The 13,242-nt window shown below is 42.6% G+C and overlaps 1 protein-coding gene across 1 annotated transcript in view; it reads left to right on the top strand.

The window, feature by feature from the left end:
• The first annotated feature begins 6,802 nt into the window (after positions 1 to 6,802).
• The window catches only part of PSKH2 (protein serine kinase H2), a 28,797-nt gene continuing 22,357 nt past the window's right edge, over positions 6,803 to 13,242 (top strand). The window contains 1 exon segment of the mRNA XM_014480604.2: positions 6,803 to 6,987. Coding sequence (XP_014336090.2) covers positions 6,803 to 6,987 — 185 coding nt within the window.

The raw sequence follows: 13,242 nt of genomic DNA, 5'->3' as shown, positions 1-13,242 counted from the left end.
ACTCCATTGTGTATATGTACCACAGCTTTCTTATCCATTCATCTGCTGATGGACATCTAGGTTGCTTCCATGTCCTGGCTATTATAAACAGTGCTGTGATGAACATTGGGGTACATGTGTCTCTTTCAATTCTGGTTTCCTTGGTGTGTGTGCCCAGCAGTGGGGTTGCTGGGTCATAAGGCAGTTCTATTTCCAGTTTTTTAAGGAATCTCCACACTGTTCTCCATAGTGGCTGTACTAGTTTGCATTCCCACCAACAGTGTAAGAGGGTTCCCTTTTCTCCACACCCTCTCCAGCATTTATTGCTTGTAGACTTTTGAATAGCAGCCATTCTGACTGGCGTGAAATGATACCTCATTGTGGTTTTGATTTGCATTTCTCTGATAATGAGTGATGTTGAGCATCTTTTCATGTGTTTTGTTAGCCATCTGTATGTCTTCTTTGGAGAAATGTCTGTTTAGTTCTTTGGCCCATTTTCTAATTGGGTCATTTATTTTTCTGGAATTGAGCTTCATGAGCTATTTGTATGTTTTTGAGATTAATTCTTTGTCAGTTGCTTCATTTGCTATTATTTTCTCCCATTCTGAAGGCTGTCTCTTCACCTTGCTTATAGTTTCCTTTGTTGTGCAAAAGCTTTTAAGTTTAATCAGGTCCCATTTGTTTATTTTTGCTTTTATTTCCATTACTTTGGGAGGTGGGTCATAGAGGATCCTGCTGTGATTTATGTCAGAGAGTGTTTTGCCTATGTTTTCAAATCTCTAGGAGTTTTATAGTTTCTGGTTTTACATTTAGATCTTTAATCCATTTTGAGTTTATTTTTGTGCATGGTGTTACCAAGTGTTCTAATTTCATCCTTTCACAGGTGGTTGACCAGTTTTCCCAGCACCACTTGTCAAAGAGATTGTCTTTTCTCCTTTGTGTATTCTTGACTCCTTTGTTAAAGATAAGGTGTCCCTAGGTGCGTGGATTTATCTCTGGGAATTTTCTTTTTGATAAAAATATTATTATTATTAACACATGGATCTAAGCATAGTCGTCTTCTCCTTTTTACATGTTTACTTCCTTGTTTGACTGTACCAGTGGCTGGTTGCAGCACGTGGGGTCTGTTTCCCCGACCGGGATGGAGCCCAGGCCTCTGCGTTGACAGCCCAGTCTTTGCCACTGGATCACCAGGGAAGTCCCCATCGTGTTCTTCTGATTTACCCCAGTAGTCTTTGACACGCAGAAGGCAATGGTGCCCCCTCCAGTACTCTTGCCTGGAAAATCCATGGACGGAGGAGCCTGGTGGGCTGCAGTCCATGGGGTCGCACAGAGTTGGACACGACTGAAGCGACTCAGCAGCAGCAGCAGCAGTCTTCGACAACTTCCTTGCTTTCTGTAACGACAGCTTGGTCTGTGCTTTTGTTCCATTTTCACCCAGACCTAGAATCAGCTATTTCTCCAAGGAGCTCTGCTTTAACACTTCAGTTCAGAAAAAAGTGTTCAGAAAAAAAGCAGATTCTCTGCAGTGGGGTGGACAGTGTGCTCAGCGGTGTGAGAGCCCCACACTGTCCACTGGAAGCTAAGGTTAGTCCATGCAGGCAGGGGTTTTTAAGAGCACATGGGCCCAGTAGAGGCAATGCTTGTGTCAATGGGTTTGCGGTTACCTCTGCTTAACTGTTTTCTCCAGTACTCAAGCTCTCCAATTAGAACATGTGAACATAAACGCAGACTTCCCATATCAGTCCAAAAATCCCCTCATATTGAAAAACTGAGTTTTGAAGCCCCATGAACTTCCGTGTATGTTCTTCAAGAATCCCAGCTGGATTAAAGGGGGTTACAGTGAGAAACCCCAGAGAGCATGTGACCGAATTCAGTACGAGGACTCCGCAGGCAAAGCAGGATGCTTCCTTGACACTGATTCAGAACGGCTATCACGGTGCTCAGCCCGGCTGTGCTCCTGGTTTTACTCTCTTAGAAGCAGGAGGGTTTGCCATCAGCATCATTGCCTTTCTGGGCCACGTCGGTCAGGAGAATCTCTTGTTTAAGGTTAAAAGTGGGCCTATTTTTGCTTTGTTGGCTTTGGCTAATTTAAAGTTTTAAGGATGTTTTAATATTTTTCTTCTTGCCAAAGAGAAGACGAAAAGCACTTCATGTGTTGGCTGGTGATGAAATCTGTTTTGTCAGGGGTTTGTAAGGTGCTATCTGCACTAATATTTATCTTTTATACTTTATCAAAATGATATTCTTTAAACCTTAATTAAGGCTGGACCTGATATAATATGTGTCTTCCTTCATGATATCTTACTGTTCTTCAGAGACCCTGTTTAATGTCTTAGTACTAAATCTGTTCTAGGGAAAAAATTTTAATCTGATTAGAAAAGTACAAAAAACGAATCATCACTCATAATATTTAGATAAAATACTTATATAACTTTAAAGCAAAGGTAAAAGGGCCCAAATCCTGTTTATTTAGAAAGGCTAAGAGCATTAATGTACTTTAATCCAGATTCTATCTTTGGGCTTGCAGAGAAATGAACATCTACCGAGAAGGGTGATCGTTTCCTTTGTATTTTGTTTAGCCTTCATTGTGTTTTGCTCTGATCACCAGAGCAATGCATGCTTTTTGCAAAACTTTTGACTATTACAGAAATACATGAGATGAAAGTCCCTCTAATACCACTCCGAAGAGATAACCACTGACAATAGTGTGGGGAAACATGGAAAGGAGTTACTTAAACTCTAAGATACTTGCTGCTCATGGTGCCAGGATTAACTTTTCAAAGGATCATTTTGACTTTGAACTACAAGGGGTCATCATAACATTATAGCAAGCATCTTTTCATTTGATTTACCAGTCAAAAATCAATTCAACTGAGTATCTCTGAAAGTGTAATTAGCTTTATTAGACAATTCATGAACCAGGAAGCATTCCATCTGGTACTAGAAGGGCACTCCAGAGGCCAGGAGCAGCTCAAGGCAGAAGGCTTTTATAGAAACTGGGGTGGGGTGAGGAAGTCATTAGTAAAAGAAAACAAAGGATTATTGGGGGCCAGGATAACTGCTTTTTGGAAGGAAGAGACCCAGGGGTTTTATCATGGGATTCCCTCGTCTTCTTCTGGTGTGGTGTCAGGGAGAAGGCCCATGTGCTGCCTCAGTGCAGTCAGTTCAGTCGCTCAGTCGTGTCTGACTCTTTGTGACCCCATGGACTGCAGCACGCCAGGCCTCCTTGTCCATCACCAACTCCCGGAGCTTACTCAAACTCATGTCCATTGAGTCGGTGATGCCATCCAACCATCTCATCCTTTGTTGCCCCCTTCTCCTCCCGACTTCAGCCTTTCCCAGCATCAGGGTCTTTTCAAATGAGTCAGTTCTTTGCATCAGGTGGCCAAAGTATTGGAGTTTCAACTTCAACATCAGTTCTTCCAATGAATATTCAGGACTGATTTCCTTTAGGATGGACTGGTTGGATCTCCTTGCAGTCCAAGGGACTCTCAAGAGTCTTCTCCAACACCACAGTTCAAAAGCATCAATTCTTCAGTGTTAAGCTTTCTTTATGGTCCAGCTCTCACATCCATACATGACTACTGGGAAAACCATAGCTTTCACTAGACTTTGTTGAGAAAGTAATGTCTCTGCTTTTTAGTATGCTGTCTAGGTTGGTCATAGCTTTTCTTCCAAGGAGTAAGCGTCTTTTAATTTCATAACTGCAGTCACCATCTTACAGTGCTTTTGGAACCCAAAAAGATAAAATCTGTCACTGTTTCCATTGTTTCCCCATCTATTTGCCATGACATGATGGAACCAGATGCCATGATCTTAGTTTTTTTAATGTTGAGTTTAAACCAGCTTTTTCACTCTCCTCTTTCACTTTCACTTTCATCAAGAGGCTCTTTAGCTCTTCTTCACTTTCTCCTATAAGAGTGGTGTCATCTGCATATCTGAGGTTATTGATATTTCTCCTGGCAATCTTGATTCTAGCTTGTGCTTCATCCAGGCCAGCATTTCTTATGATGCATAACGTATATGCATATAAGTTGCATATAAGTTAAATAAGCAGAATGACAATATACAGCCTTGACATACTCCTTTCCCGATTTGGAAGCAGTCTGTTGTTCTATGTCCAGTTCTAACTATTACTTCTTGACCTACATACGGATTTCTCAAGCGGAAGGTAAGGTGGTCTGGTATTCCCATCTCTTCTAAGAATTCTCCACAATTTGTTGTGATCCACACAGTCAAAGGTTTTGGCATAGTCAATAAAGCAGAAGTAGGCATTTTTTTTTAAAACTCTCTGGCTTTTTTGATGATCAGCAGATGTTGGCAATTTGATCTATCGTTCCTCTGCCTTTTCTAAAACTAGCTTGAACATCTGGAAGTTCACGGTTCACATACTGTTGAAGCCTGGCTTGGAGTATTTTGAGCACTACTTTGCTAGCGTGTGAGATGAGTGCAATATGCGGTAGTTTGAACATTCTTTGGTACTGCCTTTCTTTGGGATTGGAATGAAATCTGACCTTTTCCAGTCCTGTGGTCACTGCTGAATTTTCCAAATTTGCTGGCATATTGAGTGTAGCACTTTCATAGCATCATCTTTTAGGATTTGAAATAGCTCAACTGGATTTCCATCACCTCCACCAGCTTTGTTTGTAGTGATGCTTCCTAAGGCCCACTTGACTTCACATTCCAGGATGTCTGGCTCTAGGTCAGTGATCACACCATCGTGATTATCTTGGTCGTGAAGATCTTTTTTGTACAGTTCTTCTGTGTATTCTTGCCACCTCTTCTTAATATCTTCTGCTTCTGTTAAGTCCATACCATTTCTGTCTTTCATTGTGTTCATCTTTGCATGAAGTGTTCCCTTGGTATCTCTAATTTTCTTGAAGAGATCTTTAGTCTTTCCCATTCTATTGTTTTCCTCTATTTCTTTGCACTGATCACTGAGGAAGGCTTTCTTATCTCTCTTTGCTATTCTTTGGAACTCTGCATTCAAGTGGGTTTATCTTTCCTTTTCTCCTTTGCCTTTGGCTTCTCTTCTTTACTCAGCTATTTGTAAGGCCTCCTCAGACAACTATTTTGCCTTTTTGCATTTCTTTTTCTTGGGGATGGTCTTGATCACTTCCTCCTGTACAATGTCACAAACCTCCATCCATAGTTCTTCAGGCACTCTATCAGATCTAATCCCTTGAATCTATTTCTCACTTCCACTGTATAATCATAAGGGATTTGATTTAGGTCATACCTGAATAGTCTAGTGGTTTTCCCTACTTTCTTCAATTTCAGTCTGAATTTGGCAATAAGGAGTTCATGATCTGAGCCACAGTCAGCTCCCAGTCTTGTTTTTGCTGACTGTATATAGCTCCTCCATCTTTGGCTGCAAAGAATATAATCAATCTGATTTCGGTGTTGACCATCTGGTGATGTCCATGTATAGAGTCTTCTCTTGTGCTGTTGGAAGAGGGTGTTTGTTATGACCAGTGCATTTTCTTGGCAAAACTCTATTAGTCTTTGCCCTGCTTCATTCTGTATTCCAAGGCCAAATTTGCCTGTTACTCCAGGTGTTTCTTGACTTCCTACTTTTGCATTCCAGTCCCCTATAATGAAAAGGACATCTTTTTTGGGTGTTAGTTCTAAAAGGTCGTGTAGGTCTTCATAGAACCGTTCAACTTCAGCTTCTTCAGCGTTACTGGTTGGGGCATAGACTTGGATTACTGTGATATTGAATGGTTTGCCTTGGAAAAGAACAGAGATCATTCTGTCGTTTTTGAGATTGCATCCAAGTACTGCATTTTGGACTCTTTTGTTGACCATGATGGCTACTCCATTTCTTGAGGGATTTCTGCCCACAGTAGTAGATATAATGGTCATCTGAGTTAAATTCACCCATTCCAGTCCATTTGAGTTCGCTGATTCTTAGAATGTTGACATTCACTCTTGCCATCTCCTGTTTGACCACTTCCAATTTGCCTTGATTCATGAACCTAACATTCCAGGTTCCTATGCAATATTGTTCTTTACAGCATCGGACCTTGCTTCCATCACCAGTCACATCCACAACTGGGCATTGTTTTTGCTTTGGCTCCTTCTCTTCATTCTTTCTGGAGTTATTTCCCCACTGATCTCCAGTAGCATATTGGGCACCTACTGACCTGGGGAGTTCATCTGTTAGTGTCCTATCTTTGGCTTTTCAGTATAAAAAGGGGTTCCCAAGGCAAGAATACTGAAGTGGTTTGCCATTCCCTTCTCCAGTGGACCACGTTTTGTCAGAACTTTCCACCTTGACCCATCCGTCTTGGGTGGCCCTACAGGGCATGGCTCATAGTTTCATTGAGTTAGACAAGGCTGTGGTCCATGTGATCAGATTGTTAGTTTTCTATGATTGTGGTTTTCAGTCACTCTGCCCTCTGATGGAGAAGGATAAGAGGTTTATGGAAGCTTCCTGATGGGAGAGACTGACTGAGGGGGAAACTGGGTCTTGTTCTGATGGATGGTGCTATGCTCAGTAAATCTTTAATCCAATTTTCTGTTGATGGATGGGGCTGTGTTCTCACCCTGCTATTTGCCTGGGGCCAAACTATGGTGGAGGTAATGAAGGTAAAAGGGGCTTCCCTGGTGGCTCAGAGGTAAAGCCTCTGCCTGCAATGCTGGAAACCTGGGTTTGATCCCTGGGTTGGGACCCTGGAGAAGGAAATGGCAACCCACTCCAGTATGCTTGCCTGGAAAATCCCACTGATGGAGGAACCTGGTAGGCTACGGTCCATGGGGTTGCAAAGAGTGGGACATGCCTAAGCGACTTCACCGTATACTGTATATAACAAAGATAATGGCGACCTCCTTCAAAAGGTCTGTGCACGCACTGTCGCACCGAGTGCTCCCGACCCTGCAGCAGGCCTCCGCCGACCCTCGCCTCCTCCAGAGACTCCTGGACCCTCCTGGGCAAGTCAGGGTCAGGGTCCTGGTACACAAGGTTCTGCTTGTGCCATCCCCGAGTCTGTTTCCCAGTCCTGTGTAAGTTCTGGCGGCTCTATGGTGGGGTTAATGGCGACCTCCTCCAAGAGGACATATGCCCAGAAAATTCCAACTGCTTGATTAAGGTTGCATTTCTGAGGAAGGTTGAAACTACAATTAGATTAAATCCAGGTGGAATCATGGGCTTTGGCACAAGTGGCATTACATGTGGCCTGTGGTTTTTCTCTTTAACATACGTTAACAAACATCAAGGAGTTCTCCTACTTCCTGTCCCTTACTCTGCTGACCAAACTGTTAGGGGAAACACTGACTGAAGCCGTCCACCCTGGCCAGGCACCTCAGTGACCATTTGCATGAGTTATTTTACAGTTATTTTATGACAGGAGGCCTGGTAAGGAGCAAGGAGCTGACATGCTACCACCAACCAGAAGAATTTGGGAAAGGTCAAAAGGAAACACCAGTCCGTGTGACCTACCAACCTCCCAGAATCCTCTTCGCTGGAATCCATCTTGGCTGAGCAATGCGCATACCACCAAGAAAGACCCTGAGCCAGGATGACAGGCCATAGACAACCTGGAAACGAATCCCCTCACCATGACCCTGGAGACTGAGAGCCTTGTGGCGGAGCTGGGTTCCCTTATGCTCCTGCTCTCCGTCCGGGTGCCCCTTCCCAAAGAAGCCTCTGGTTTTGTCAGCATGGTGTCTCCTCAGATGACCTATTTCCTGGTGTTACCCAAGAGCCCACTCTGGGACCCTGGTAGGCATCCCCGTCCCTGCAACAAAGCCATCACTGGTTTCCCCCATAATGCAAGCCCTTCTCTTCATCCTAAATAGCATTAAAAAAAAAATTTTTCATCTGTTATTTCACAATCTGGTTGCATTCACCCTACATATTCACTGCAACTTACCTTGTTTTAAGGATCTGTAAACAGAAAAGAACAGAATGTTGCTCATCATCCAGTTATACAAAGGGTTAAGTCACAACCGACTGACAGCCTCCAACAGTGAGTCCTGAACTCAGGGAACTCAGGATGGAAAAAATAGGATGAGCATTCTGTGTTTTGGATTTTGGTCCAAGGTAGTTAAGACGCATATCTAAGGAAGAATGTTGGTGACTCCAGATTCTCGCACCTTCCCATAAACAGAAAAGCACTAAACTCATTGACTTCATATATCTGGTTTTTGTGTGTGTGTGTGATTAGCAATAATCTTTTATCAAGATGTATGCTTGACTACACATATTTTCCAGCCCGAATTCACATATATATTGGCGGCTCTTTCTCAACCTCTTCAGAGCCATTCTTCAGACCTATCTGAGAGACTGTCTCCTGGCTACAGTCCTCAGTAATGTTCCCAAGTAAAACTGAATCTCACTGCTTTTAAATTGTGATTTTGGTTTTCTATCTTTTATTATCAGTCGATATTTCCTTGAGATATGTTCTATGGTGGAAGGAAAAGCTTTGTGAACAAACAACCAACTTGGACAATCAAAATGCATGCTAACATACTGAAGTCTCTGGGAAGTCCTTTGGTGATTAGAGCCTTTGAACTTTAAGATAGCATTTTCCAAACAATAGATTGGACAATGGCTCCCTTTGTTTGGGCAACTAGTGTCTTTAGTGACTTGAAGAAGTAGTATTATTTTGAATAGTATTTGAGAAATTCTGATTTATAACATTAATTATTTTAAAAAGTTATAAAATTCATATATCACACAATTGTATAAATATTCATGTTTTTACTTGAAGAAATTATCTACTTTTGAATTCATGCACATTTTAAAATGTAATTGGAGAAGGAAATGGCAACCCACTCCAGTGTTCTTGCCTGGAGAATCCCAGGGATGGGGGAGCCTGGTGGGCTGCCGTCTATGGGGTTGCACAGAGTTGGACACAAGTGAAGCGACTTAGCAGCAGTAGCAGCAGCAGCAAAGATGGAAAATTCACCAGTGGGAATAATAAATGGCATTGTTATGCTGAGAACATTATTTCTATGAAAAAATATGAACTAAGAAAAAATGAATTATTAGGTAGAAAGGTCATTATTTTACATTATTATAGAGGTCATTATTATACATTATATTTACATTTTTAAAAATGTTACCCAAGAAAGATTTATAATCAGAAATAGTTTTATACATACAAAGCTTATAATCTTAGCATAGGAAGGGATGTTATCAGAGAAAATTTGATAGGATGTCATACCAACTGAAGAAATATGGAGACACTCACGGCTTTTTGTGGCTAATTCTTTAAAGAATCTGGAAAAGAAATTTCTTGATTTGAGTTATCCCAGTGCCACATTTCATAAGATTATAAAATGTACTGGAAATTATAAAGAACTTTGGAACATCAAAAACAGTCTTCTTGGGCTTCCCTGGTGGTCCAGTGGTTAAGAATCCGCCTCCTAATGCAGGGGACTCTGGTTGGATCTCTGGGCCAGGAAGCTCCCACAAGTCACGGGACAACTTGGCCCAAGGACCCCAACTACTGAGCCTGCACGGTGGAGGCCCTCGCTGCAGCTGCTGAGCCCACGCCCACGTCCTAGGGCCTGCGCTCCACTGCAGGAGAAGCTGCCGCAGTGAGAAGCCTGCGCTCGGCTGCGGGAGAGCGGTCCCCACTCTCTGCGAGTAGTGAAAGGGAGAGTGAAGTCGCTCAGTCGTGTCCGGCTCTTTGCGACCCAACGCTCTTCAGTCAATGGGATTTTTCAGGTGAGAATGCTGGAGTGGGTTCCCATTTCCTTCTCCAGGGGATCTTCCCGACCCAGGGATCGAACCCAGGTCTCCCGCATTGCGGGCAGACACTTTACCGTCCGAGCCACCACGGGAGCAGTCTACAGCTAGAGAACTAGAGAAAGCCTGTGCACAACCACCAAGACCCAGGGTCGCCAAAAACAAATAAATAAATATTAAACACACACACACACACACACACACACAGAAAAACCCGACCTTCTTGCCTCAAAGAAAGGGAGGCCCAACTTCAAAAAGTTAAGGATTAAAAAAAAAAGCAGATATTACAAATCAGTAATTGCAAATCTGGAGATAAAGATATTCTGACTCTAGGTTTATGATTCATTCTACTATTTAAAAAGTGATTCATAAACTATTCACATTGTTGTTTGTTGTTTAGTCGCCGTCATGTCTGAGTCTTTGGGACCCCATGGATTATAGTCAGACTCCTCCGTCCATGGGATTCTCCAGGCAAGAGTACTGGAGTGGGTTGCCATTTCCTTCTCCAGGGGATCTTCCTGACCCAGGAATTGAACCTGCGTCTCCTGCATTGGCAGGCGGATTCTTTACACAGAGCCACCAGGGAAGCCCCCGTAAACTGTTCGTGTGTGCGTACGTGCTCAGCTGCTTCAGCCGTACGCTACTGTTTGCCACCCTATGGACGGTAGCCCACCAGGCTCCTCTGGCCACAGGATTCTCCAGGCAAGAATACTGGAGGCAGTCTTCCCCACCCAGGGACTGAACCCAAATCTCCTGTGTCTCCTGCATTGTAGGCAGATTCTTTACCACTGAGCCACTAGGGAAGCCTAAACTATTCACAATTTTATACAAATATTAAGTTATTACTGGAGTGAGTGACCTTAGAGCTGTATTGTAAAATCGGATTATTCTCTAAGGGGGAAAAACCTTCATTTTCCATTTCCACCACTAGATGGCAGGCTACTGAATAATACACAATACAGGATTTCACAGGTCTAGAGTGCAATGGCGGAGAAGACAATGTCACCCCACTCCAGTACTCTTGCCTGGAAAATCCCATGGATGGAGGAGCCTGGTAGGCTGCAGTCCATGGGGTCGCTAAGAGTCGGATACGACTGAGCGACTTCACTCTCACTTTTCACTTTCCTACATTGAAGAAGGAAATGGCAACCCACTCCAGTGTTCGTGCCTGCAAAATCCCAGGGACGGCGGAGCCTGGTGGGCTGCCGTCTATGGGTTGCACAAAGTCGGACACGACTGAAGTGACTTAGCAGCAGCAGCAGCAGCAGCAGAGTGCAATGGCACCCCACTCCAGTACTCTTGCCTGGAAAATCCCACGGACGGAGGAGCCTGGTGGGCTGCAATCCATGGGTTCGCTAAGAGTCGGGCACGACTGAAGCGACTTAGCAGCAGCAGCAGCAGCAGAGTGGTAAATAGGGTCGGTGAGGACAATGGCAAGTTGCAAAGTCACAAGAGATAGGACGTTATAAACAGTCTGGTGAATCGGGATTTACCCGAGGAGAATGAGGCCGTAACTTTCCCGTACTTTACCTCTACAGCAGTGAGAGCCAGGTCTAACAGCTCCTGAACCCTGAGATATAATTTGCTTTGGTGATCGCCAATCTGTGTGATGGGTAGAAAATAAGAAACTGATTAAAAATTCAAAGGCTGATTGCACAGTGCATTTCTACATCACAGTGTATCCAATTTGGGAGTCCTTTCTGAGTACAATGCAAAAAGCAGAAGCAATAAAGGAAAAAGCTTAAGAAGACTTCAACAGGAATATTTAAAATATCTGCGTGCTGGGATTTCCCTGGTGGTACAGTGGTTAAGAATTTGCTTTGGCATGCAGGGGACACAGGTTGGATCCCTGATCAGGGAACTAAGATCCAGCAGCAGCTAAGCTCCACACCACAGCTAGAGAGTTCATGCATCAAAACAAAAGATCCACATGATGTAGCGAAGACCCTGCATGCTGCAACTGAGACGATGCAGTCAAATCAATCAATATTAAAAATAAAGTGAAACATCTATGTTGAAAGACATCCCATGTCCACCTCACAGTGGGACTAAATATTCAGTGGCAAAGGAATATTTAAATTGCGGAATAGCTACATGATGGAATGCTGGTTAGTCATTTAAAATAATCGTTTAGATAATTTTTTACATAGGAAGTAAAGATACTGGTAAATGGAAAAAATGTTACATTATATCAATATATACCGTAATATGTTTAGGGAATAATGAAAAATAAAAATGAAAAATAATGACATTTATTTACATCCATAAATCAAAGTTCTTTTTAAAGGTCAGCTTTCTTTTCGTGTTTTCACAAGTTGTACTAAGCATGTATTATCTCTGAAATTGGAAGACAACGAAACTAAACATTTAACAGAAAGGTTGGTAAAGCAGCTCCTTTACCCACTGCGCTCCTGCTGTCCAAGCCATCGAGAGCTTGCCCTGCTCTCTCTCTCTTTTTCTCTCTCCTTCTCCTGGTAGAGGTGGTGACTACCTAATATCTGATTTCCCTGGAGGTGATGGCACTTGGGTGGTGTCTATGAGTCCGCTGTTTAGGTGGTCAGTGTTGCCATTCATGAGTGATAGTACTGAATATAGTTACGATTCTTTGGTTTAAATTTTAATGACTTGTAGTTTTCAATGTCTAAAACAATATTTTCAAACCGGGGTTTATAGACCACCTTGCATTGATTTGTTAAAAATGCAGATTTTGGGGCTTTTTCCCAGGCTCAATGAATCTGCAGTTTTGGAAAAAGTGTTCTGAATTTTCATTTTTAACTAGCTCCTTGAGTTATTTTTATGCATACTGAAATTTGAGAACTGTTGGTAGTGGTTGGGATCAAGTGTGAGAAGAACAAGAATGAAAATATCAAACTAGGGAACACTTTCAAAGTCTGAATATTTATCAGACGTCTCATCTCAGCTATTTTTTCCAACAGATACTTATATATTCAATATTTTTAAAGGCACAAACATATAGTGACCAACTAATGATAATAACTTTAATAACTTAAGCACTTCCCCATCAGTCATATCAAAAATTTGCTACTTCATAAAAGCACCCAGCATATATGTGGAAATTGAAGTAAATAAACCAAGAAGTAATGTCTTAAAAAGGACAAAATGAAACAAAATAACATTTCAGAAATAAACTTCTCATAGTGGAGGAATAAGTCTGGATTTAGACATTCTCTGTTTTTCCTGAAGTCAATTGGCACCAGACAAATTTGGATGCCAGAGGCATTGATGACAGGGTGAAGAGCTCAGGTCTTGAAAGCTTTCACAGGTGGTTTCAGCATGACCATGGGCTCCTCTCGGAGGTAAGGCTGTGTCCTGATTCTGAGACTGACGTTTGCAAGGAAACGGTGACCTCCGATTTCAGTCCACAGCAGGTTTCCACAAAATGCTGGAGAGAGAAAATTAGTCACAGACTAACAGTTGGAGAGAAAAGCATTGCCAAGGATACAGGTGACAGTGTCCAAGGATGAGAAAGCTATTTCCCTGGTGAGAGAGGCTTATGTGGGAATAACAGATATTAGAGAAGTATCACGTTGTGGAAATGCCTT

The sequence above is a fragment of the Bos mutus genome, chromosome 14 (assembly GCF_027580195.1).
Source record: "Bos mutus isolate GX-2022 chromosome 14, NWIPB_WYAK_1.1, whole genome shotgun sequence".
Lineage (NCBI taxonomy): Eukaryota > Metazoa > Chordata > Mammalia > Artiodactyla > Bovidae > Bos > Bos mutus.
Note: the sequence above shows the minus strand (reverse complement) of the source record. Positions and strands in the feature narration are given on the sequence as shown.